General features: G+C 43.3%; 1 protein-coding gene across 9 annotated transcripts in view; it reads left to right on the top strand.

Annotated features, from left to right (window-relative positions):
- ZMYND8 (zinc finger MYND-type containing 8) overlaps positions 1-25761 on the top strand; it is a 133801-nt gene extending 108040 nt beyond the window's left edge. For 8 of the 9 annotated variants that reach the window (XM_050917263.1, XM_050917264.1, XM_050917265.1 and 5 more), the window contains 7 exons: positions 1329-1519; positions 3518-3598; positions 5226-5304; positions 12601-12840; positions 13016-13173; positions 14501-14590; positions 24289-25761. In XM_050917263.1, the coding sequence (XP_050773220.1) occupies positions 1329-1519; positions 3518-3598; positions 5226-5304; positions 12601-12840; positions 13016-13173; positions 14501-14590; positions 24289-24390 (941 nt within the window). In that variant the 3' untranslated portion in view covers positions 24391-25761. The remainder of the gene's footprint in view (positions 1-1328; positions 1520-3517; positions 3599-5225; positions 5305-12600; positions 12841-13015; positions 13174-14500; positions 14591-24288) is intronic. The other variant, XM_050917267.1, reaches the window with a different exon arrangement.
- Positions 25762-26096: the final 335 nt, after the last annotated feature.

The following is a 26096-nucleotide window of genomic DNA, read 5'->3' as shown; positions in this document are numbered from 1 at the left end:
GTATGGCTCTACTCTGAAAAGTGACTCTTTAAAAATGTAACACCTTACTAAACTTATTAGCTTCCTGTGGTATGTCTTTAGAACCATTTATCCTTACTTTACAATAGGTTTGCATACTTTTTGCCATTGTCAACCATCACAGCTCTAGAAGAGTGAACTGAATTATTTTCTGTATCGTAGAAATGTAGGGCTGGAAGGGACCTCGAGAAATCATCAAGTCCAGCCCCCTGTTCTGAGGCAGGCATCAAGGACCCAGTATACCTAGACCAGTGATACTCAGACTGAGGCTCGGGAGCTGCAAGTGGCTCTTCAGTGTGTCTCCTGCTGTTCATAATATTAAAACACTGTGTAATTTAATTATTAACCAGTCTAAGTTATTACCCTATCAGGAGTCTTTTACTATGTTATTAACCAATTGTAGTTGATAAAATAATACTTGTTCAAGATAACCATAGTAAATGAAATAATGAATTCACACTACTGTGGCTCTTTTGGGTAATGTTGATCAATGATGTGGCTCTTGACCCACTGAGGTCTGAGTATCACTGACTTACACCATCCCTGAAAGGTGTTTGTCAACCTGTTTTTGATAACCTCCCATGATAGGGATTTCACAGCCTCTCTTGAAAGCCTATTTCAGAGCTTAACTACCCTTGGTGATATCAGATTCTTTTTTGACTCAATGTGACTGACTCTAGGATAATGTTTCTCAAATGTGGCCACCAGTTTGCATGCTCTAGTATCCATTTGTCTGTGGTACAAGGCCTTGTTAGCCACAGTGAACTGCCCCAGAAATGCTAACAAAGCCTTGTACCACAGACAAATGGATACTAGAGCATGCAAACCGTAGGCACCCTTTACAGTGATTCCAACATGGAACTTTCATATTGTACATATGGGGATAGCTCCTGGAAGCACAGCAGGCTGGAAGTCTAGTAAGTGGGCCTCTGAGAAGCAGGTTGAGGGAGTGCTGGAAACTCAAGTGAGACACAGATTCACAGGAAAGACTTGTACTGTGACCAGAATTGAAAGTGGCAAGCCTCTAAGCTGTCTTAGCATATTTATCTTTAGGTCACGTATAAGACCCGAGCAAATGATTAATAAAGGTAATGTTGCATTATTTCATGAATATTACAGTTTTATAAATAATAATAGCAAAAGCATTCATAGTTTAGATTAATGAAATGGCTAGATGCATCCATTTACTAAAGGATGCATATCATTAGCATGCTAGTAAACAATTTTTTAGCTGTTTGCCTATTCACTAATTTATTGAAATGGTTAATGTATACAGTGACTTACTTTATTTGTATGTTTTATTTTCTTAGCTGTACAGCAAAAAGAGATCACCCAAAGCACTTCCACATCAACTATCACCTTGGTTACGAGTACTCAGCCTGTTTCTATGGTTACCAGTTCTGGTTCTTCAAGTACACTTTCTTCTTCAATTAATACAGACTTGCCAATAGCAACAGCTTCAGCTGATGTGGCAGCAGATATTGCAAAGTACACTAGCAAAGTAAGTTCTTGAGCAGGGTTTTCTTAAGAATTTTTTTTTGAAATAATTTGTTACTCAGTAGATTGTAAGGGTCTTATTTAAAAGTGCTAGCATTTGCCGAAATTCAGAAGAATCATTTATCTGATTCAGCTGGTGTTAATAATGTCACAAAGTAAAAAACTTTGAAACATCAATCGTACTCAAAAGATGAATTTCAAATGAAGTTTTTAGTTTAAGCATGGCGAGTCATGTCATATCATTCCCCACTTGAACTCTCAGGACACTGACCTAAGCAATATGGACCAGGTTTAATTAAGAAAAAAAAGAGAAAGAGAGAACAAGATACACTAAAGATTTGTTCATTTTTGCTCTTCAAAGGCCAAATTATGGTTCCATTGACTTCAGAGGAACCAAAATTTAACCCTAAAAAGCTTGTCTTCAGTGCAACTATAAGTCAGCAACTTTCACCAGAGGTCTTAATACAGTCCTTTACCATATTGCTAAAAAACGTGTTAAGTCTTCGAATCTGATTTGCCCCTCTTGCATTTCACTTTTGTGGGACTATTCTCGTGTATTCTAAAGAGGGAACATATTAACCAGTAACAAAGTGCATCATGATCCAGTGGCTAGGGCACTGAACTGGAAGTTAGGAGACCGCAGTTCTATTCCAGGCTCTGCCATTGACATGTTGTATGACTATGGGCAAGCGAATTCAGTGTTCTGTCCCAGATTCCCTATTTGTAAAATGGGCACATTTTGCTTCTGGCTTGGTTCAGCAGTCTGTAAATTTCAGCCACAGATCATATATACTGTACACTGTAGTTACTTGACTACCACACTACTTTTTCAGTAGTTTCCTTCCATAACCCCATAACTACTCCACTTCGTTAAATGATAAGTGATCTAGACCATGTTTTCTGTTTCTTCGTAGAAGAGTAAATCTGTACTCAATCTTAAAAAATAATTCTCATTAACACTGTGGAATTGACTTTCTGTAGATCTCTGTTAATAAATAAATAAATATGTTCCTATTTTAAAACAATGTATATTTTCACCATATGGAAATGTCATTCAAGGTATAGGTTGGATATTGCTCAAAGAATGAAGCAGTTATGAGTAAGTGTGTGACCTTAGTTGGATGTAATTTATGTATACAGTACAAGTTTGATTTGATGAAGAACAAAGTTTCTCTTCTAAAAGAAGACCAGAGCTTCACATATATTAGTTGAGCAGAAATGCAGTATTTTATAAATTCAACATTATTTATCATCTTGGGACTAGTACAGATGATAATGCATAGATTGACTTAACTGCATTTTACATTGTAGTTACAATTAATATATATACTGTACTTTGGATTTCTTTCATGTTATTCGGGAAATCCATGCCTCTAGTTACTTGCCAAGATGAACCTCAGGGCTCTGTGGTATTCTTACAACATGTTACCACCAAAGCTGTTCTATTCATAATTAGGCTTCCCATCTCCTCGTCTCTGCCTTTCGGGTCCATTCTCTGAGTGCATTAAAGAGCACAATTTTTATATATTTCTGTATCCTGCCTTTTTGTAAGAACAGAGCCAGCAGTCAGTATGGGGTGTGGTGTGATACACTTGTAGTCATAAAGAAACCAAGCTCGCTATGGCATTTTGTTGGCTAATGGTCCAACAGAGCAGTAAGGATGCCATCACTACTGCAGCTATCCTTTCTAACAAACTGATGGATATTGCAGAATCAGTTGGACAGTTAAAAACACTGTATTTCAGCCTTTTTAAAATCTGGGCTCAGTTTTGTATCAGTCTTGGCAGTATCCCTTGGAAAATCATTTCAAAATCATGATCCAAAATCTCTTCATAATCCTAATGAGAAGTTTTTTAAAATGTACTCTGATAAATGTATATAAAGATATGTGGCACTGTTGACAGCAATATAAGTTCATTCATGCAAGGGGAAAAACTAGTAAAAATGAATGTGTTGGTCATTAAAAAATAGACGTTGAAAAAAAGCAATTTATCTTTTTCAGATGATGGATGCAATAAAAGGAACAATGACTGAAATATATAACGATCTTTCCAAAAATACCACTGGAAGTACTATAGCAGAGGTCAGTATTGCTTTCTTCAGAGCATATTGCTTTTTTTTTAAACTTAGAAAATCATCCAACATTAAAAAAAAATCCTTCATTTAAATAATATGGAAAACTCGGCCTGTATGCATGCCTAAAAGAAATTCTGAACTAAAGCTGACTTTGGACCCTAACTTCTTTGCTGTCTAATCTATGACTGTTGTCACAGATACAAGTACCTCTGTTGTTGTTATATGGTAGCACCTAGGAGTCCTTGTTAGAGACCATGCCACATTTGGCTAGGGGCTGTACAAACACAGAACATTACCATAAAAAAGTTGAGCACTTCAACCTAACTCAAAAGGTTTTTTTGTTGATTTAAATCCGAAACTATGCTCTATTCTAATGTAGCATTTTATGTTTAGTTTCATTTTGTTTTAGACACTTGCATTGCAAGAGTTTCTCATGATCACATTTTAGAAACCACAGTGTAACTTTGATCCTTCTCGTCAAAGACTCCTTATTATTTTATCATTCAGTTTATTACATAGGGTTTTTTTGTTGCAGTGTAAAACTCTGCATTGATTAGATGAAAGGATTGTATTTTGTATTAACTGCTACACACAGTTAGTAGTTATTTTCAGAGATGATGTCTCACTGCTTTTATGTGTTTTCTGTTTTCTTTTAAAAATTGGAAAAAACTGATTACGTAATGCAAACTGCCTTAGAACATAAGCAAGAGAAAACTCTGGAGTTTGTGAAAGAAGGAGTGACTTCTTTTAATCCAGAAGTGGAAGAGTATGTCTATACAACAACGACAAAAAAGCCAAAGGCGGTGAATCTCAGAGCCAGGTCAATGGACTCGGGCTTGTACTGGGTTTGACATTCGGGTATCAGCTGGAGCCTGGGCTCCAACCCAAGCCTGAATGTCAACACTGCTGTTTTTAGCCAGCTAGGGCAAGCCCCAGTCAGTTGACAAGGGTTCTGAGACTTGCTGCCCCCGGTCTTTTATTTTTTGCTGTGTAGAAACATATCCAAAATCATCCATTTGAGTGATTATGTCCCCAGCCTCTGTGCTTCTTAAATTAATAGGAAACATACTTTTGAATACTTGGGCTGTTTAAAAAAAATTACGGACATCAATAACTACAGTCAAAACTGAGGGATGTGGCTTAGGTTCAGATCAGATACATTTGAAGCCTGATAAGTTTTAGTCTAGCAGTTTTTAGAGATAAGGTGCCTGATACTCCATTTTCTTACAGTTGTGTAAATTGGGAATGACTCCATAGATGTCAATAGAGTTATGTTGGTGTAAAAATGATGTAAATAAGAGAAGAATAAGGCCTAAGTTGAGCAGCTCTGTTTTGAGTTTTAAAACAAGTCTCTCCCTTGTTTATGGTAGGAAACGCCCACAAGCAAGAGTTTGCTTTGTATCTCTCTCTTTGATGCTTATGGATATTCTGGAACCTTGGTTAATTGGTCAGAATGCTTTGGGCCTAATTCTCATTTACGCTTAAGACCTCTTTGTAAAAGAGACCTTAGTGTAAATGAGAATCAGGCTGCTTGTCTCTAAGCCCAGTTTTGCTAAATGATTAGGGAGCTATGTTTTATATACACCAAATTTGTATTTTCCATTTTATTAAATCTTATCTCTTCGATGTTTCAGATTCGTCGTTTGAGAATCGAAATAGAGAAACTTCAATGGTTACATCAACAGGAACTCTCAGAAATGAAACACAATCTTGGTATGAAAAGTATAACCTAAAATAATATGATTTCAAAGACTGTGGTATATGTTTGCTTCGTTTATGCGCCTGTACCAGTTGTCCATGTGTGAAGGGTTAGAAAATAGAACAGAACGTGTTGTGCTGATGCTACTGGGCATGTACCCAGTAATTTGGACAGTTGCTGTTTTACTGAAAACAGCAGTTAAAACAGTTTTTAGTTTAACCAGTGAAATAAGAGTTATGCTTGGGAAAATGTTTGAGAAAGATTATAGTAACCTGGTCCTCACCATGTGGACTGATATTCTATGATTCTATGCTCATTGGATAACCTCTGTTAAGAGACCTAACTCATTAATGAATGTTTTGATCTATTTATTTTGGGCTATCTGTTCACAGACACAGTACTAACAGTAATTAGAGCTATGCAAAAAAATTTCAGCAAATAATTCACCAAAAAGGCGCTGTTGGTGACCTGAAAACGATTTGCGTGTTGGTGTTGAATTAGCTGAATTGTTTCAGCTGGACAAAAAAATTGAAATATTTCAGAAATGTCAAAACAGAATGTTTTTTTTGACCTGACTCAAAATATTTCATTTTGATGAAAGGAGAGGAAATTAGATTCACAGAATGGCCAGGAGTGGGGAGAGGTCCTCCATTTTAACTTGTAGCTCAGTGGTTAGGGAACTCACCTGGCATGTGGGAGATCAGGGTTCTGTTCCTCTCTCTGCCTAATGTGGAAAAAGGGATATCAGCAGTGGAGATCAGTTCCCTAACCACTAGATTATGGGCTATTTTGGTCTTTCTCAGTATCTCCTGTGGACGCTGTTCCACTTTGTATAAATATAAAGTTACTGATTCACGGACTTGAACTTGGGTCTCCCACAATCTAACTGAGGATCTCATTTTCAGCTAGCATCCACTAATGTACCCACAAGGTTCGGGCCTGCTCCCAATGAAATTGGTATGTGTGCTGAGAGGGATATTGGTGATTTCAAATTCTTTTTTGACTCAGGCCTGGTCTACACTATGCGTTTAAACCAAATTTATCAGCGTTAAACCGATTTAACCCTGCACCCGCCCACACAATGAGGCCCTTTATATCGATATAAAGGGCTCTTTAAACCGATTTCTGTACTCCTCCCCGATGAGAGGAGTAGCACTGAAATTGGTATTGCCATGTTGGATTAGGGTTAGTGTGGCCACAAATCAACGATATTGGCCTCCAGGCGGTATCCCACAGTGCACCATTGTGACCGCTCTGGAAAGCAATCTGAACTTGGATGCACTGGCCAGGTAGACAGGAAAAGCCCCGCAAACTTTTGAATTTCATTTCCTGTTTGCCCAGCGTGGAGCTCTGACCAGCATGGGTGGTGATGCAGTCTCAAATCCAAAAAGAGTTCCAGCATGGACCATACGGGAGATACTGGATCCGATCACTGTATGGGGAGACAAATCTGTTCTATCACAACTCCGTTACAGAAGACGAAATGACAAAGCATTTGAAAAAATCTCCAGGCTATGATAGATGGAGGCCACAGCACAGTCCTGTGTGACAAGCGTAACAGAAAGCCAAAGAATCAAATGGACGCTCATGGAGGGAGGGAGGGAGGATGGGGGTACTGAGGACTCCAGCTATCCGACAGTCTCCGAAAAGCATTAGCATTCTTGGCTGAGCTCCCAATGCTCGTAGAATCAAACACATTGTCCAGGGTGGTTCAGGGTATATCTCATCAATTTACCCCTTCTCCCCCCGTGAAAGAAAAGGGGAAAAAATGGTTTCTTGACTTTTTTTCAATGTCACCGTATGTCTACGGCATGCTGCTGGTAGACGCGGTGCTGCAGCACTGAACAGCAGCATCCTCTCCCCTCCCCTCTCTGGTGGCAGACGGTACAGTACAAAATGACTGATAGCCGTCCTCATCATCCTGTGAGTGCTCCTGGCTGGCCTCAGTGAGGTCGGCGGGGGGCGCCTGGGTAAAAATAGGAATGACTCCCGGTCATTCCCAGCAGATGGTACAGAACGGCTAGTAACCGTCTTCATCAGAGCAACTGAGGGCAAAGCTCCATCAGCCCCTCCCCCACCTTTCATGTCTAAAGAAAAGATTCTATACTGCTTGGACTACCATAGCAGCGGGAGGCTGTGCTCCTTTCCTCCGCCACCGTTTAATGTCCTTCTGGACTATCATAGCTGCTGGAGGCTGCCTCCCCCTCATTTTATCTCACTAAAAAGTCAGTGTTTCTTATTCCTGCATTCTTTATGACTTCATCACACAAATGGGGGGACACTGCAACGGTAGCCCTGGAGGGTTGGGGGAATCAACGGGTGGGGTTGTTGCAGGGGCACGCCCTAGAATGGCATGCAGCTCATCATTTCTGCGGGATCTGACACAGAGCGGCTGCGCTCTCTGGTACACTGGTTCTCTAGTACACTTGCCCCATATTCTAGGCAGGACTGGCTCTATTTTTAGATAAAACGTAAAGGAGGGAATGACCTGGGGAGTCATTCCCATTTTTGTCTTTGCGCCCGGCCGACCTCAGCGAAGGCTAGCCAGGAGCACCCATAACAGCAGCAGACAGTACAGAACAACAGATAACTGTCATCTCATCGCCAATTTACAATGGCATGGCAGACAGTACAATAGGGATGGTAACCATCTCTGCTACCTTGCAAAGGCAAATGAATGCTGCTCTGTAGCACTGCAGTACCGCCTCTTTCAGCAGCATCCAGTGCACATACGGTGACAGTGACAAAAGGCAGAACGGGCTCCATGGTTGCCATGCTATGGCGTCTGCCAGGGCAATCCAGGGAAAAAGGGCGCGAAATGATTGTCTGCCATTGCTTTCATGGAGGAAGGAATGAATGACAACATTTACCCAGAATCACCTGCGACACTGTTTTTGCACCATCATGCATTGGGATCTCAACCCAGAATTCCAATGGGCAGGGGAGACTGCGGGAACTATGGGATAGCTACGGGATAGCTACCCACAGTGCAACGCTCCAAAAATCAATGCTAGCCTCGGTACATGGACGCACACCGCCGAATTATTATGCTTTGTGTGGCCGCGTGCACTCGACTTTATACAATCTGTTTTACAAAACCGGTTTATGTAAAATCGGAATAACCCTGTAGTGTAGACATACCCTCAATGTAACTGACTCTCGGATAATGTTTCTCAAATGTGGCCACCAGGGGCTTTTCTTGCGGCCATTGCCTCGTGGGTGGGGGCGGCAATTAAAGCAGCAGCCCCTCCCCTGGGGCTGCCAGCAGTGGTTTGGGCCCTGGCCACCTCTGGAGACAGAAAAGCTGGAGGAGCGGACAGCCAGTATGTGTTCCCCACCTTCCCAAGGGTGGTGAGGTTGGGCTTCAGACCTGGGGTGGTGGGTGGCAGGCTCCACCCATGGGCCTTTGGACTCCATCTCCTGGGCTCCATCCTCAGGCATGGGGTTTTGGGCTCCATTCCCTGACTGTGAGGTGACGGGCCCTGGCCCTGAGCTCATCCTCCCCAATGACCCTCGTTCCCTGCTGCCTCCTCCAGTGCCCCATCACCCCACTGCCTCTGTAGCCGTTTCCCCATCCAGGGCTTAATTTGTCTCTGGACTTGCCAAGACTGAGTAAGTCTGCTGTGAAAAGTGATATTTGTATTAGGGCTGTCAATTAATCACAGTTAACTCACACGATTAACTCAAAAAAATTAATCATGATTAAAAAAATTAATTGTGATTAATTGCAGTTTTAATCACACTGCTAAACAATAGAATACCAATTGAAAATTATTAAATATTTTGGATATTTCACTACATTTTCATATATATTGTATTCTGTGTTGTAATTGAAATCAAAGTGTATATTATTTTTGCTTACAAATATTTGCACTGTAAAAATTATAAACAAAAGAAATAGTATTTTTCAATTCACCTCATACAAGTACAGTAGTACGATCACTTTGTCTTGAAAGTGCAACTTACAAATGTAGATTTTTTTGTTACATAACTACGCTCAAAAATAAAATAATGTAAAACTTCAGAGCCTACAAGTCCACTCAGTCCTACTTCTTGTTCAGCCAGTCGCTAAGACAAACAAGTTTATTCACATTTACAGGAGATAATGCTGCCCTCTTCTTATTTACAATGTCACCAGAAAGTGAGAGCAGGCATTTGCATGGCCAGATATTCAAAACATTTGTATGCCCGTTCATGCTTCGGCCACCATTCCGGAGGACATGCTTCCATGCTGATGACTCTCGTTAAAAAAATAATACAATTAAAATTGTGACTGAATTCCTTGGGGAAGAATTGTACATCCTGTGCTTTGTTTTACCCACATTCTGCCATGTATTTCATGTTATAGCAGTCTCGGATGATGACCCAGCACATGTCCATTTTATACTGCTGGAGGAATTCTGCGCCAAAACATTAAAAATTCTATGTCAAAAAATTAAAATGTCAGCATCTGATATTATAAAATTATGCTGAATTCTCCATACTTTATTTGTCAAAATAACACAGTATAATCACTTTGGTTTCAATTATTTTGGTAATATATTTAAACTACTATAAAATGGATGGATAATGGAGGTGGGGAGCGTTGGAGGAAATTCCCAATCCCCATTGCCTAACTGTAATGTAACTAGGTTTGACTCTTTATTTCTAGTTATTAGTCAACAGGTATATGCAGCCATATGCTCAGTGTTAGCATTTGTAAGGCCATCCTGTCCTTTACACTACTCTGGCAATGTAAAGGAGTTTTAAAACTTTTACACCTATTTTATACTCCTGGGGAAATTCACAAAGAGAATGGGAGCAATTGACTAAGCAGGCAAGCTTCTACATTCTGCTATGCCTGAGGGAACAGTGCCTGTCCCATGCCTATCTCCTTAGAAACACTCCAAAGCCCTGCCCCTCCACACCAAGCGTGCTGCAGTAGTGTGTGAGAGGGACAGAGTGTGTGTGTGTGACATACACACACACGGCAGCGATTTACATCTCTAGTGCCCGAACCAACCTGTCTCTGCTGCCTGGGAAGGGCATGTGATCGCTCTTGCAGCTTCCCTTTGCTTCCCCATCAGACGTCATTTTTCTGCACAGAAGCAAAGAAATCTGCAGGGACCATGAATTCTGTGTATGTGCAGTGATGCAGAATTCCCACAGGAGTTAAAATTTTAAGAATGCTTTCACTGCAGATTTCACAAAACGCAAAGACGGTACCAATATGAGATTTCTAAAGATAGCTACATCACTTGACCCAAGGTTTAAGAATCTGAAGTGTCTTCCAAAATCTGAGAGGGATGAGGTGTGGAGCATGCTTTCAGAAGTCTTAAAAGAGCAACACTCTGATGCAGAAACTACAGAACCCAAACCACCAAAAAGAAAAACAACTTTCTGCTGGTGGCATCTGATTCAGATAATGAAAATGAACATGCATCGGTCTGCACTGCTTTGGCTTGTTATCGAGCAGAACCGATCATCAGCATGGATGCATGTCCCTTGGAATGGTGTTTGAAGCATGAAGGGACATATGAATCTTCAGCGCATCTGACATGTAAATATCTTGTGACACCAGCTACACTAGGTGACATAGTAAACAAGGGGGCAGCATTATCTCCTGGAAATGTAAACAAACTTGTTTGTCTGACTGATTGGCTAAACAAGTAGGACTGAGTGGACTTGCAAGCTCTAAAATTTTACATTGTTTTATGGAGGTTTTTTTGTACATAATTCTACATTTGTAAGTTCAACTTTCATGATAAAGAAATTTCACTACAGTACTTATATTAGATGAATTGAAAAAAACTATTTTTTTATAGTGCTAATACTTGTAATCAAAAATAAAGTGAGCACTGTACACTCTGTATTCTGTGTTGTAACTGAAATCAATATATTTGAAAATGCAGAAAACATCCAAAAATATTTAAATAAATGGTATCCTATTATTAACAGTGCGATTAATTGCGATACATTTTTTAATCACTTGACAGCCCTAATTTGTATGTTTAATATCACTTTTCACAGCATACTTAACTAGCTAGCAAGTCTTAAAAAAAATAAATAAAAGGGGTGGGGGAGGCAATCAGAAAAAAAAGCAAAAGAAACAATAAGAAAAAACAAAAGACCGTACAAAGCACTTTGTGTTTCAATTCTGTTTAGTACCAGCAAAGAATAGAGACAACTGTACATTATTTTTATTACTGAGTCTGCAAAAAGAAAACCCGACATAAATAAATAATGATTTGGACATGTGTATGTGCATATTTATTCGTATTTCCTAAAGTTTATTAAGTATTTTAGGAAAAAGTGTCAGAGCGACCACTAGCAAGAGTTGGTGGCTGCACTCTGAGGCCACCAAAAATTTGTTGTGAGAACCCTTGCAATAAAACATTTATTTTAAAAACTGCCTGACAGATACTCATCCCTGCTCCCTGCCCTTTATGCTACTCTGGCATTGCAAAGGGGCCAAAATACTGATGTAAACAGGCAGTTGAGGATTCTGCATCATGGGAGATTTTCAGTAAGCATAGAACCAGCATTGCTGGCTATAGGACACTGCTTCCCAGTCCCCACATCTCCACCACCATGTAGCCAGGAAATGAGGGCATGGTTAAAGTACTGCTGCACTTCAGTGATCATTGGCTGATATAATGACTCCTAGGGGAAAGTTGCAGTGAAGCACAAGTTACAGAATTCCTGAATCCCTTTTAAATAACATGTGGTGTTGAACTGGCCTGAGGTCTAGAGGACAAAGTTGTGTAATGGTATCTTATTTCATCCCTTTGTGTCCTGTGAAGCTGTGCTGAAGTGAAGGTTGAGGGTCTGAATTTTTGCAGATGCATAATTCTGTGTATGGATTCTGTTTATCTCATTTTATTAATCAAAGTAAATATGACTTTCAAAGCTTTCTGGAATCATTTTGGCTTTGAAACTTCTACTTTGTTATAATTATATCCTGGGAGAGCCATGTTGCAATGACATCCAGACTCTTCTGTCTAAAGGAACCAGGATACAATAGAGAGTTGATGGATTTGTGTTTGTGGGAGGAGAGTGTGATCCATGGTCCTGTTTATTTGTTGAAAACTAGTTCACAGCAGTATTGAAGCTCTTGGCTTTTGAGGCCAAAGGCTGTGCAAAGCAGTTGCAGCGGGTGGGGAGTACATCGTACTGCATATAGCACAACCGAGGCATCAAGGAGCTAATTGTAATAGAAATAATAAATAATAATAGAGGGTAAAAACGATGACCCCACGATTTTGAGCCTGGTAATTTGCACCTTATCAATGGGAGAAATATAGACTCATCTTTCTTTGTGTCTCAACTAGAATTGACAATGGCGGAGATGCGGCAAAGTCTTGAACAGGAGCGTGATCGTTTGATTGCTGAAGTAAAGAAGCAGCTGGAGTTGGAGAAGCAGCAAGCTGTGGATGAAACCAAGAAGAAGCAGTGGTGTGCCAACTGCAAGAAAGAGGCCATCTTCTACTGCTGCTGGAATACCAGCTACTGTGACTACCCCTGCCAGCAAGCTCACTGGCCTGAGCATATGAAATCCTGCACACAGTCAGGTAATCTGCCTCTGGGAAACCTACCTCACAGCTGCTCAGAGTGAGGAAATACGGGGCTGGTAGAAATGGTGTCCGTTTATGTGTGCACAGTTGTGCCAGTGGGGAGGAGTGAATGTGGATTGCTACACATTGCTAATGGCTATATTGTATAAACCTTTTTATTTTTTTATTTTAGCTACTGCAACGCAACAAGAAACAGATACAGAAATTAACCCAGAAACATTAAATAAATCATCCCAGCCCAGCTCCAGTGCACAGACTCCATCCACAGAAACAGCCAGCACCCCAAAGGAAAAGGACAGTGCAGCTGATAAAAACAAAGACTGTGTTACAGTGAGTATCACTGCAGTCACTTCAGCCTAAGAATGTATCTGATTTCTCTTAAACCTGACCCTAAGGTATCCTTGGGACATCATTATTTTTTGGCCCCTTGTACATTTCTAGAGGGTCATTTTGTGAGTGAGGTAGGAAATAGTATTTTTCCTCCATCATGACAAAACTGTTCCATTTGGCAAGAGAGAAGCAGGATGTCCTCCAGGATCACCCCTTTCCCTCCACTCATCCCCAGTAAGATCTTACGTTGACTTGACATCGTTCCAGCCAAGGAGGACTGGACCTGTCTCCCTCCAGGGCCCATCAGTGTTGCTTCTGGTCTGGATCTTTCAAATACAATATAAATTGCCTTCTGGGCTGAGCAATACTGACTGCAGCACTCACAAATACTGCTGGATCTACAGTTAAGAGAGCAGCATGCAAACATGATATCTTCCTTGCCATCTACTCTGACAGGGTTCTGCAGGCAAGGATGAGCAGTACTCTGATGCAAAGGGCCCCATCACTGCATATACAAGATAAATGTCTATAATAAAGACTCCACTTTATAGGCAGGTTTGACTAATAACCATTTCTACAGTAATGCTCTTCTTCCCTGCCAAGAAAAAGCTATTAAAGCAACAACTTTATTGGGGGCAATATCTTGCAATATCTCCCCCCACCCGTTCCCCTACCTCATGTAAATATCATTGACAATGTTTGAAAATGTTAAAAAGCAAAAAATATTATGTTGTAAAGTATTGTGATTCCAGCATGATGTCTCATTGAGCTAGTCCTCTAGAGTGGAGAGTGTGGTGCACTAGAGAACCTGTGTTCATTTCTGGCATCATTGGTAACATCTGGAATTAGATCTTCAGGTTTGATGGGATTTCTAAGGGAGTAACTTAGGGTGGAACCATATTTGAGGAGAGAGGCAGTGTTTGTTTCACTTGAATGCACTAGTAAAACTGGTGAACTATATTGAGCCTCAGTGGCTCAGTTGATATCCGTATGCATTGTTTGTGTCAATACAAACTTCTTTATCATGTGGTATTGGGAGGTGTTGGGGGAGTCAGTTACCTAAGACTTCTGCCATGGAATGTTCCATTTTTTAAATTTAGAATTTCTTTCACGTAGTTGTTCTACCTGAAGCATCATGCTGTGTACATTGACCATGTTCATAATTTGAATTTTGTTTTATTAACAAAAGTAACCTGTGAATTCATTAAGATGCACATTTTAACACAACATCCAACATAAATTTCATATTCTAATAGTAATAATAAATTAGGTGGAATTTATGTAAAAGCTGAGACTTTTACTGAGGTTACCTGTGCTGTCTCTGCAGATAGCAACAGGTGTGACAAGCAACCAGCCTATAAAACTGGTCCAGGTACCGCAGACCACCACCTATATTCCAAGTACTCAACCCACAATTGTAAGTACATCATCATCATTTAAAGTCTGCAATAGAACTGTTCCTGGCTTTAAAATAGCTCAATATCTTTTGGGGGTTGTTTCCTGTCTGTTGCTGTATCAGGATATGAATTCACTGGTATCAAGTCTCAATTTGCAATGCAAAATGCCTTATTTTGCTGTGCAACATTCCATCTTTCTCATGCCTTCCATTTTCATCATTTGGTTATTACAAGGAGCTGGGAAAAGCCACTGGGCATATACTTAAGGAACTGAAGATAGTCAGACCGTTGTCTGCAATAGAATATTAAAATTGTTTACCCTTTTGATTTTGGTTATTTGACCAAGACATCCTGGTAAATATAGCAGTTTTTTTATGTAGCATCTTTTCCTGTGGTATCCTAAAGAGCTTTGTATAATAATGCTATATTACAGTTCTAGCCTGATATTGCAGTAACTATAAAGGCAGAAGGAGCAGCTAATCTGCATTCATTAGTGTTGTGTCTCAGATGTGGCCTTGGGCACCAGGACCTGTGTTACTGAGAGAGGAAATGATGGCTATGTCACTGGGATTATCCCCACTATTCTTTTTTCCACTCCAAATGTGCCAAAGGTGCTTTAATATCTTCTTCGAGTGATTGCTCATGTGTATTCTGCAATAGGTGTGTGTGCTCGCTACATGCACTGGTGCCAGAAGTTTTTCCCCTAGCAGTACCTGTAGGGGAGTGCCCCTAGCAACTCCTAGAGTGGCGCCTCCATGGCACGGTATAAGGGGCGCTGCACACTCCCCCCACCCTCAGCACCTTCACTGGCGGCAAGAAGGAACTTCGGAACTGCTCTGCTCCAGCTTTGCTGTAGCTCGTCCCCTGAACTGCTTGTTCATTCAGTGTGTGGTACCTGTAGTTAGTTAGTTGATTAGTTAGTTTAGTTTATCTAGAATGCCTGGGCTGGGGCATGCCCCGTGCCCTGGGTTTTAAGTTGTGCGACACTTGTAGGCGACCTATGCTAGTGAGTGATCCGCACACAGACTGTTTACACTGTTTGAGGGAAACCCATCTCAGCGATCGTTGCAAGATTTGCAAGTTGTTTAAACCTTGAACCAAGAGAGAAAGGGACATTAGGCTTTGGGCTATTCTGATGGAGTCGGCACTGACCCTGGCTCCAGCACACCACTCTGAGTTGACATAGGGCACTGCGGTGTTGGTGTGCGGTGACCCTTTGGTGCCATCAACTAGTCGGCACCACTCCCCATCCACAGGGCATGCCAAGAAGGCTAGGAAGAGGCCTTCGCTGCGGCACCGGAGTAAACTCGGGACAGAGGCTAGACTCATTTTGGGGAGTCCTGGATCCCCACCAGCCTCTAGGCCTCCGACTCAAGTTGAGCAGAGTAGCATGGCCCATTTGGAGCAGGCCTCCCCAGATGTCTGGATGCCCTCCACACCAGAGGCCCTGCAGGCAGTCCAGGATGTCATGTCCATGCTGGTACCAGGAGCACTGCCGATGTTGGCCCCGCGCTCCAGAGGCAAGCTGCTACTGGAATCTTCACAGTTGTCCCTGTCTCGGTTGAGGGAACGTTCCCAACGCTGTTCGCCGCCCAGCGACCGTTCAGGGCAAAGTCCACATGGGTCATCCTACACTCCCACCAGGCTGTCTGGTTGGGTTCTGTCTGACTGAGACTTGCGGCACCGCTCCGCCTCGAGGAGTGAACAACAATGGGGCCGAGGCAGATGACACCAAAGGTCCATGTCTCGGAAGGACTATCTCAGCTGCTTACAACATGAATGTTGACACCGTTCTTGTTCGTCGTCCCACTGCAGGGCCCCGCCACGGCACCGCCCCCACACCTCTGGCCATCGATCGCCAGTGTCTCGCCGTCGCGGGTCCACCTGCTGGAGCCGATCACAGAACAGCTGTTACTGATGGTACCGGTCCTCCACGTCGGGATCCTGTGGTCGGCATCACTCCCGGTGCCACCACTCCTCCCGGTCCAGGGACAACGACAGGTTGTATGTCAGTGGCCTCCCTTCGTAGTCATCCTTCAATGGGCCAGGCCAGCCAAGCCGAACAGCTGGCTCCGCGGGTGCCACAGCAGGTGGGGGCTTGCTCAGTGGCTGGAGCCTCAGAAGGACTATCGGCCTCCCTCTCGGTGGGACGTACATCCTCGGCACCATGCCTGGAGACCAACTGGTGGTGGACCCTCCAGTGCCGGTGGACACACAAAGTACTGCGCTGGCCTCCTTGCCCTCCCTTGATGAGGCAATTATGGCCCCTCTTCCCTCCGTCCCACAGGAGGACTGTAGGGCCCAGCGACAACTCTTAAAAAGGGTGGCATCAAGCTTCCACCTCCAGGCAGAGGAGATGGAGGAGCCCTCTGACTCCCTGTTTAATGTACTGTCCTACTTGGCACTGGGCAGGGTAGCCTTGCCTCTACACGAAGGGGTGGCAAAAATTTCAAATGCCCTATGGCAAACCCTGGCCTCATTGGCCCCCATCTCTAAGAGAGCAGAACGCAAGTATTTTGTGCTCCTAACTCCCTAGTGGTCGAGTAGGTCAACCACAGGGAGTGACAGGGCCAACCAGCCCCTACTCTGAAAAATAAAGATTCAAGGAGACTGGACTCATTTGGAAGAAAAATGTATTCATCCTTGAGCTTCCAGTTACAGGTGGCGAACCACCAGGCTCTCCTGGGCTGGTATGAGTTCAATCTGTGCGGCTCCCTGGCCAGGTTCAAGGAGTGTGACAAGAAGTAGTTAAAAGCGCTGGTGGAGGAGGGTACAATAATATTCTATTGCTGCCAGGGCAACCCTGCAGGCAGCTTTGGATGCAGCAGACATGGCCGCGCAATCCATGGCCTCAGCGGCGTCCATGAGAAGGGCGTCATGGCACCTGCTCTCTGGGCTGTCCAGTGAGGCGCAGACCTCCCTGCAGGACCTCCCGTTTTGACGGCAAAGCTCTGTTTGCGGAACAAATGGATACAAAGCTGCATGGCCTGAAAGACTCCTGCACAACGCTCCAGGCTCTGGGTCTCTATGTTTCGGCTCCAGCTAAACTTAAGTTCAAGCCGCAGCAAACTCCCATTCAGGCCACCCATTCAAAATATGAGACCGCTTATAAAAAGTCGCGGGACAATAAGAGGCGCCCACAGAGGCAGTCTCGGCCTGCCCCTCAGCCTGCGTCTTCCAAGGGCAAGCAGGCAGGGAAAAGGCGGTTTTGACGGGACACACGGGGTGCCCTGCAGTTCTCATCAGGGATCCACCTTCAATAAACTTTCCTTCTCCAATTGATTGTGTACTTTCCTCCCAGAATGGTTGCGGTGGACCTCGGACCGATGGGTCCTCAGTACCATCTCCCGGGGCTACACCCTCCAGTTTACTTCCACCCTGCTCAACCACTCTCCGCCCTGTCCCTCCTGGGCACCCCTTGCACAAGGCTCTGCTCTAGCAGGAGGTGAGGGGGCTCCTGGGCCTGGGAGCAGTGGAAGCAGTGCCGGGGGGCGGCGAGGGAGAGGTTCAAAGGAAAGGGGTACTACTACCGCTATTTCCTTATCCTGAAGGCCAAAGGGGGCTCAGGCCCATCTTGGACCTGCAATGTCTGAACCAGTACATGGTGAAGTTCAAGTTCCGCATGGTCTCCCTAGCCTCCATCATCCCCTCCCTGGATCTCAGGGACTGGTATGCCGTCCTTTAGCTGCAGGACGCATACTTCCATATTCATATTTTCGAGAGGCACAGACACTTCCTCAGTTTCACAGTGGGGCAGGAACACTACCAGTTTACGGTCCTCCCATTTGATCTGTCCACTGCCCCCAGGATATTCACTAAATGTATGTTGATGGTAGCGGCCTACCTCAGGCTCTGGGGGATCCAGATCTTCCCCTGTCTGGACTACTGGTTGGTCAAGGGCAGTTCCTGGTCACAGGTGTGGTATCACGTGGTGCTCCTTCTGTCCATGTGCACCACTTTGGGCCTGTTGGTGAACACCAAGTCCACGTTGGACCCGGTACAACACATAGACTTCATCAGGGCTGTCCTGGATGCCTTGTCGGCCAGAGCCTCCCTCCCACCGGACAGCCCTGAAAGGGCTCATCACAGTCACAAGGTTTCCTGTGACAACAGCCAGAGCATACCTCTCGCTCTTGGGTCACATGTCGGCGTGCACGTATGTGGTCCATCACGCCATACTCAGGATGAGGCCCCTCCAGCTCTGGTTGGCCCTGGAGTTCTCCCGGGCCAGAGACACAATGGACAAAGTCCTCACAGTACCCGAGCCAGTGATCACCTCCCTACGGTGGTGGTCCTCCCTGAAAAACATGCTCCAAGGGCTCCCATTCAGGGGGAGGGCCCTATCGCTGGATCTGGTGTCTTGACGCATTGGACCTGGGATGGGGGCCCATGTGGGGAACGTTCAGACCCAAGGTCTGTGGTTGGCTCAGGATCTGACTCTCCACATAATCGTCAAGGAGCTCAGGACGGTATGGCTGGCGTGCATAGTCTTCCACTCGCACCTGAAGGGCCAAGTGGTCAGGGTACTCACAGACAACACGGCCTCGATGTTTTACATTAACAGGCACGGTGGGGCCCGATCCTCTACCACAAAGCCCTCAGGCTGTGGAACTTTTGTATAGCCCACATCATCTGCCTACAAGCCTTCCATCTACCAGGCGCCCGGGACTTGTGGGCAGATTGCTTGATCAGGGACTTCTCTCAGCGTGAGTGGTCTCCACCCAGAGGTGGTGCACAGACTTTTCCAAGTGTGGGGAACTCCCCAGATGGACCTGTTCGCGACTAGGCAGAACTGTCACTGTCCCCAGTTCTGCTCGGGGGGAGGGACGGAGAGGGCTGGGACAAGGCACTGTCTCCAATGCCTTCCCCTTGTTCTGGTCAGGCCAGTTTCTCTATGCCTTTCCCTCGTTACCGCTGATCGGAAAGGTCCAGGAAAAGATAAAGAGAGACAAGGCCCGGGTCCTTCTCATTGCCCTGGCATGGCCCAGGCAGCATTGGTATGGAGCTCTTATGGGCCTGGTGATCCCCACCATGGCCGTTGTCTCCCGTCCAGACCTACTCTCCCAGGACCAGGGCCGCATCCGCCACCCTAACCTAGTGGCACTCCACCTCATGGCATGGCTGCTCAATGGTTAGGCCGGGAGGAAAAGATGTGCTTGGAAGGGGTTCAGCCCGTCCTCTTAGAAAGCAGGCAACCTTCCATGTGCCAAGCATACTTGGCAAAGTGGTCTCGGTTTTCCAGATGGGCGAGTGAGCGGGGTGTTTCCCTGGTGGCTACCCTGATGCAGATGATTCTGGACTACCTCCTTCACCTTAGAGCCCAGGGCCTGATGCCCTCATCAGTCAAGGTGCACCTGGCAGCCATATCAGCCTTCCACCCGCTGGTGCAGGGCCACATGGTATTCTCCCATGCTATCACTGGCTGATTCCTTAAGTGGTTGGATCATCTCTTCCCGTATGTTAGGTCCCAGTCCCGCAGTGGGACCTAAACCTGGTGTTGGCCCTTCTAATGGGGCCCTCATTTGAGCCACTAGCTACGTGTTCCTGGTCACACCTCTCGTAGAAGGTAGCCTTCCTGGTTGTGATCATGTTGGCTAGGCGGGTCTCTGAACTCAGGGCCCTGACCTCTGAGCCCCCCATACACAGTGTTTCATAAAGATAAGGTCCAGCTCCCCCTACCACCTTCATTCTTCCCGAAGGTGGTCTCCGCCTATCAGATGGGTCAGGACATTTTTCTGCCGGTCCTCTGCCCCAAACCCTATGCATCCAGTGAGGAGCGCCATGTCCACACGCTGGATGTGAGACGGGCTCTGGCTTTTTACCTGAAGTGGATTAAGCAGTTCAGGGAGTCCTCGCAACTGTTCATCACCTCGTCCGAGTGCATGAAAGGTCGACCGATCTCCACTCAGCGGCTCTCCAATTGGATCACCTCGTGCATCCGTACCTATTATGACCTGGCGGGAATCCCTCCGCCACCAATTGTGAAGGCACACTCAACTAGGGCACAGGCCTCGTCGGCTGCCTTTTTGGCCCATGTCCCTACTGAGGACATTTGTAGGGCTGCCACATGGTCTTCAAGTTCACACATTCACCTCATCTCCCAGACCAGGGAGGACGCCGGGTTCAGCAGGACCATACTCTGTCCTGAGAGTTTGTGAACTCCTTCCTACCTCCAACAGATACAACTTGGAATCACCTATTGTGGAATACACATGACCAATCACTCGAAGAAGAAAAGACAGTTACCATTTCCGTAACTGGTGTTCTTCGAGATGTGTTGCTCATGTCTATTCCACATCCCGCCTTCCTTCCCCTGTCGGAGTTGTCTGGCAAGAAGGAACTGAGGGTGGGGGGAGCACGCAGCGCCCCTTATACTGTGCCATGGAGGTGCCACTCCAGGGCTCGCTAGGGGTGCTCCCCTATGGGTACTGCTGGGGGAAAGCTTCCAGCACCGGAATAGACATGAGCAACACATTTCGAAGAACACCAGTTACGTGAAAGGTAACTGTCTTTTTCTCCCAGTGCACTCACCAGAGATGAGACAGAATTTAGCTCCATTTAATGTTTAGAGCTCCCTAACATAGCACTTTAAATTCCATGTAATGCCCCCTAATGCTGCACTTCGGTTTCAATGTAGAATCTGAGCTGAAGTTCATCATACCAACAGGGAAAAATGCTAGTGTCGCACTGACACTTAGCATCATGTATTCCCCATTTTTGGGTGGTGGACAGCAAAAGTAACTCAGCCAGTGTTCATGTTGCTGGTTTAGTTCATTTTCATACTGTGATCTTAATGGTTGCTTTGTTATACAAGTTATTTGTGGTTGTTCATACAGTGTTATACAACCATTATCTCCCATCCATTAATTCTTCCATTCTGAGGATATTCTTGCTGGATGTCATGACTTTAAAAAACAAAAACCCCTTCCCAACAGCTGTTTCATTAATTTAATCACAATTGAGAGCACTCAGCACCCCCTATATTACCCTGACAGACTCCCAGCACCAGTGAGAAGCCATTATAACTGTTCTGAAATCAGACTGCAGGCATCAAACCAAATTAGTTTCTTTTTAAAAAATACCAGTGCTCCAATATCCTAAATTGGCCTCTTCAAGCGTTCAGGAAATGGTGATAACTTCCACAACTGACCTACTGAATATGGAGTGTGTATGTGACTTGAGTAAAAAGGAATCTGAAAACCCTAAAAAGTTTTAAGTGCTTGCTTGTACATGCACATACTTGCATCTGCTCTGCACAGCTGCAAACAACTTGTGTGCTAATACAGCAACATACCCCTTTAAATAGTCTAATGCCTGAGCATGCACAAATGTGTACTTCTGTGGAGAGGCATGGCTGAAAATTTACCTCTCTGAGGAAGTAACCACAACACATTTAAGGAGTCTTAACACATACTACACTTTGATCAGTAAAACGAGGATTAAAAATTGGGACTATTCCCATCTGAACTTTTTTTTAAAAGATCCAGATAGCAAATTTAAGTTCCTTACTTGTACTACTAATAGACACTTTCCTAGTGGCATTCTCAACTTGGTCCACACTTATAAGTTATGTCGACATAGCTACATCCGTCAGGGGTGTGAAAGAACCCACACCCTCACCAACATAGCCAGTGCAGCTGTGTCAATGGAAGAATGCTTCCATCAATGTGGCTAACTTCATTCAGGAATGTGGTGTTCCTACACTGATGAAAAAACTCCTTCCATTGATAATAGGCTGCATCTGTGCTACAGGTTAAGCCAGCATATGCTGTCAGCTGTGTCTACACTCGCACTTTTGTTGGTCAGTGGTGTGAAAAAACTCTCTCCCACCAACATAGCTACTGTCACTTGTTGGGGGTGGTTTAATTATGCTGACAGGAGAGCTGTCTCGCTGGCATGGAGCAGCTACAAAGGGAGACCTTACAGTGGTGTAGCAGCAGCAGTACAGCTGTACCACTGTAAGCTCTCTAGTGTAGACATAGCCATAGTCTCTGTAGCATAGACACAGCCGCACTTTCTAGTTCTCTAATTACCAAGTGGTTTCCCACTTGAGGGTCCTTACTCTGAACGGCTTCCAATAAACCTTTGCACATCTAAAGTCATGCTGATTACTAAATGGCTATAGTCTTAAGTTTACTTAGCAAACTTATTCCATGTTTGGTTTTTGATTCTTCTTGGAATCAAAACAGCGATAAATGGTGAAGTGCTAAATCTGGCCTCTTTCCATTTCTGCAGAAATGTTGCAGCTCTGCAATTAATAGAATTTATCACAAATATTCCAACTTTTGAAGTCCTACCTAGCAAGGACAATAGCAATATTTGCTGAATGCCCTACTACCAAAGCACCAGTATAAAACACTCTATGAAACTGTGGAAAATGTGCATTTATTCTTCTGCCTTCTGTGGAGTTTTATCTCGCATGTCAGAGGGAGGATTTACGCATCCCTTTCAGTTCCCCAAAAAGCCTTTGCTCCTTGTTTCTTTCACTTTAAAGCCTTCAGAACAGAAACTGATGCAGCTATTTGATCACCAGTTAGGCTTCAGGAGAAGTGTGTCCGAACATACTGTACAGATTGCTCAGTACTGCAGCTTCTAAACTGATTTAAATTTCTTTGGAGGAAGGTTCCCAGGTTTGCCAGAGATTTGGTGTGACCTTGAGCAAGTCACTTAATCATTTTGTGCCTGTGTATCTAGCTATAGAATAAAATACCTACCAAGCAGGGTGTCATGAGACTCAATTTGTAAATGTGTATAAAGCACTTTGATACCTTCAGTTGGAAACCGTGACAGAAGTGCAAAGTTTTATTCTAAATTAATGTTCTTAGTGAGGCTGTGTCTACATTATGGACCTTACAGCAGCACAGCTGTACCGCTACAGCTGTGCCACTGTAAGGTCTCTCATGTAGTCGCTCTTTGCCAGCAGAAGAGAGCTCTCCTGCCAGCATAATTTAAACCAACCTCAACGAGCAGCCTTAGCTGTGTCAGTGGGAGACTCTCCTGCCTACATAGAGCTAGTCACACCAGCACTTTTGCTGGTGAAACTTACGTCAGTACAAGGGGTTTTTTTTTCACAAGAAAAGTTTTACTGACAAAAGTGGTAGTATAGGCAAAGCCTAAGAATGGCAAAAGGCAATTCCCAATAATAGTAGGGTTTTGTCATTAATTGATCTGTGCAAAGTAAGCTTGCAGTATTATAAACACTATTACGTTTATCCAAACATATATTTTTTGTTCTCACCTGTGCTTAAGTGCACACGGGGGATCCTTTCTGGGAAGAACAGTATTACTGCAACTGTGAAACCCTAAATGCATCTGTAAACTCGTGTGTTTTGTATTCCAATTCAGTTAGTCACAAATATGTTTTTCCAGGTAACAAAGGATTTTCACATCCCTTTCTGTGTTAGTTTTGGGAAATGTACCACTGGATGGGCTAGCTACTGAGAACTGAATTCTTCAAGAACAGGCAGAATACTTACAGTACCCATAGGAACCACCTGTCCTTGTATCGGTGTATAGCATAATAATTAGCTGTAGGGAAGTTGAGATGTTGCACTCTGCCTTTCGGTGGGGCAAAAATGTGGTAAGAAAAGGTGATAAACCTTAAATAAAATATCCTACTTCTAGTTTTTCACTGGAAAATAATGGGCTCTGTTTCTGTGGTGGTGTGAATGTGACCTTTAATATAACAATATGTGTTTTGCTTGGTTTTAATCCACAGACCATTCCTGTAGTGGTAAGTCCTTCTGCTGGGACAGTGGCAATGAGAACTGGAGTTCAGTATGTTCAGACCACAATGCCAGTCCAAGTACGAAGAGTCTAACTACTAACAAGAAGCCCAGGCGACTGTTGGAATAAATAACTAATAAAAATCTGTCTAATAGAAATGTGAAAATAAACACAGTTCTTTGGATTAACCTCAAAGGTTCAGACTTTAGCTTTGTATATGTGTACAAAGCATTAACTACACTACATTAATGTAAAGCATTAGCGCTGGCTTTAAAAAGCTGAGGACAGGTAAGATCCATGTTAAATCTATGCTTCTGTTGTAAATAATGTACAATTTGTGGATGTCATTAAAGTTAGAGTACCATCTCCTTTTTATATTTGTATTGACTTTAACTTATAAAGAGTGTTTGAAGTTGGTAAAGGAAAGATTAAAACAGCCTTATCATGAACGAACATTGAAAACTGGACTTAAGGAACTGCAGTTGCACATAAAATCACTTACTCTTTATTATCAAGAGAGAATCTGATCTTCTTAATTTGCATTTGGTAATGAAAACAATTGTGCACTTTGAAACTCAGTTAAAATTTCTTTTTGTGCAACTAAAGTTGAAAATGTACCTTTTAAAATTTCATTTTACTCGGCAAATTATGAAATTTCCAATATGTGGACCTGAAGTACACGAAGAGGGTATTTTTTTGTTTTTTTACAGTGATCAGACTGTTAAAAATAATATTGTTTACAGGAAACCAGCTTAAATTTCATTCAGCCTAACAGCAGAAGAGTAGAAAGAATACCACCAATTAGTTGGTAACATGATTTCTGATCAATAGTATCAGATGTGAGAAAGGTGGATTTTTTTTCTATGGTTCATAGTTCAATTTTTTTAAAATCCTCTTTAAAGAACTTTGAAATGCTTTTCGAATGGAACAAGAACTTGATTTGGAGAAGACTATGTATCAGGAAACATGGGCAAAGGACTTTTGATGCTGGGCTAGAGCATGTATTATTTATATGATGGAATTTACGTTTTTATGTAAGCATGAAACAGTACAGTATGAGAGAAAGTAACCCATGAAAATTCTGTCTGTTACACTTATACTGTAGTATCATTTTGTATGTTGTGTAAAACGAAAGCATTGAACAAAGCAAAGGTGATGTATGTATATGAGAAAATTAATTGTATTATATCATTCCAGTACATTTTGTTGTACATTTTAGTCATGTTGATTTCTCCCATTGTTTATAAAAGGATGCAGTTTGTACAGTCTCCAGCTAGTTACCCACATTAGAGGGGAAAAAAGTATTAGAAGAAAAAAATCAAGAACAGAATATTCGTGAATTGCAGTTGTGTCAAAAATAGCCTAGCTGGCCTTATTTGTGAAGCATAATTGCTTTTAGCATATGGAAGTATTTTTTCACATTTTCTTTGTATAAAATTTGTATTAAACTTAAATATCTTTTTGATTATTGTGTTTCTTTGTGACTGAGACTGGTGACATATTCTATGCTTAGGGTTTCCCCAGATTTTCAGGAATCGTCACAATTTTTTTATTAAACCGTTTTAGAAAAATGGTTTGTGTTCGTAGATCTCCAGTTTCCTTCTATCTGGATGTTTATTTCTGCAGTCTCCAGATCATGAAAATTTTCTTCATTTAGGATCTTCAGATTGAGAAATTTGGCAGCTTGAGCAATGACAAAGTCTAGTCCACATTGAGAACAAAGCTATGTTAGCAATTTGTCCAGTGAACAAGGGGCCACTATGCATAAAATTTGCAGTTACCTTCATTTTTAATAGAGAT

This window comes from Gopherus flavomarginatus, chromosome 11 (assembly GCF_025201925.1).
Source record: "Gopherus flavomarginatus isolate rGopFla2 chromosome 11, rGopFla2.mat.asm, whole genome shotgun sequence".
Classification (NCBI taxonomy): domain Eukaryota; kingdom Metazoa; phylum Chordata; order Testudines; family Testudinidae; genus Gopherus; species Gopherus flavomarginatus.
The sequence above is the reverse complement of the archived record's forward strand: the minus strand, read 5'-3'. Positions and strand labels throughout refer to the sequence as shown.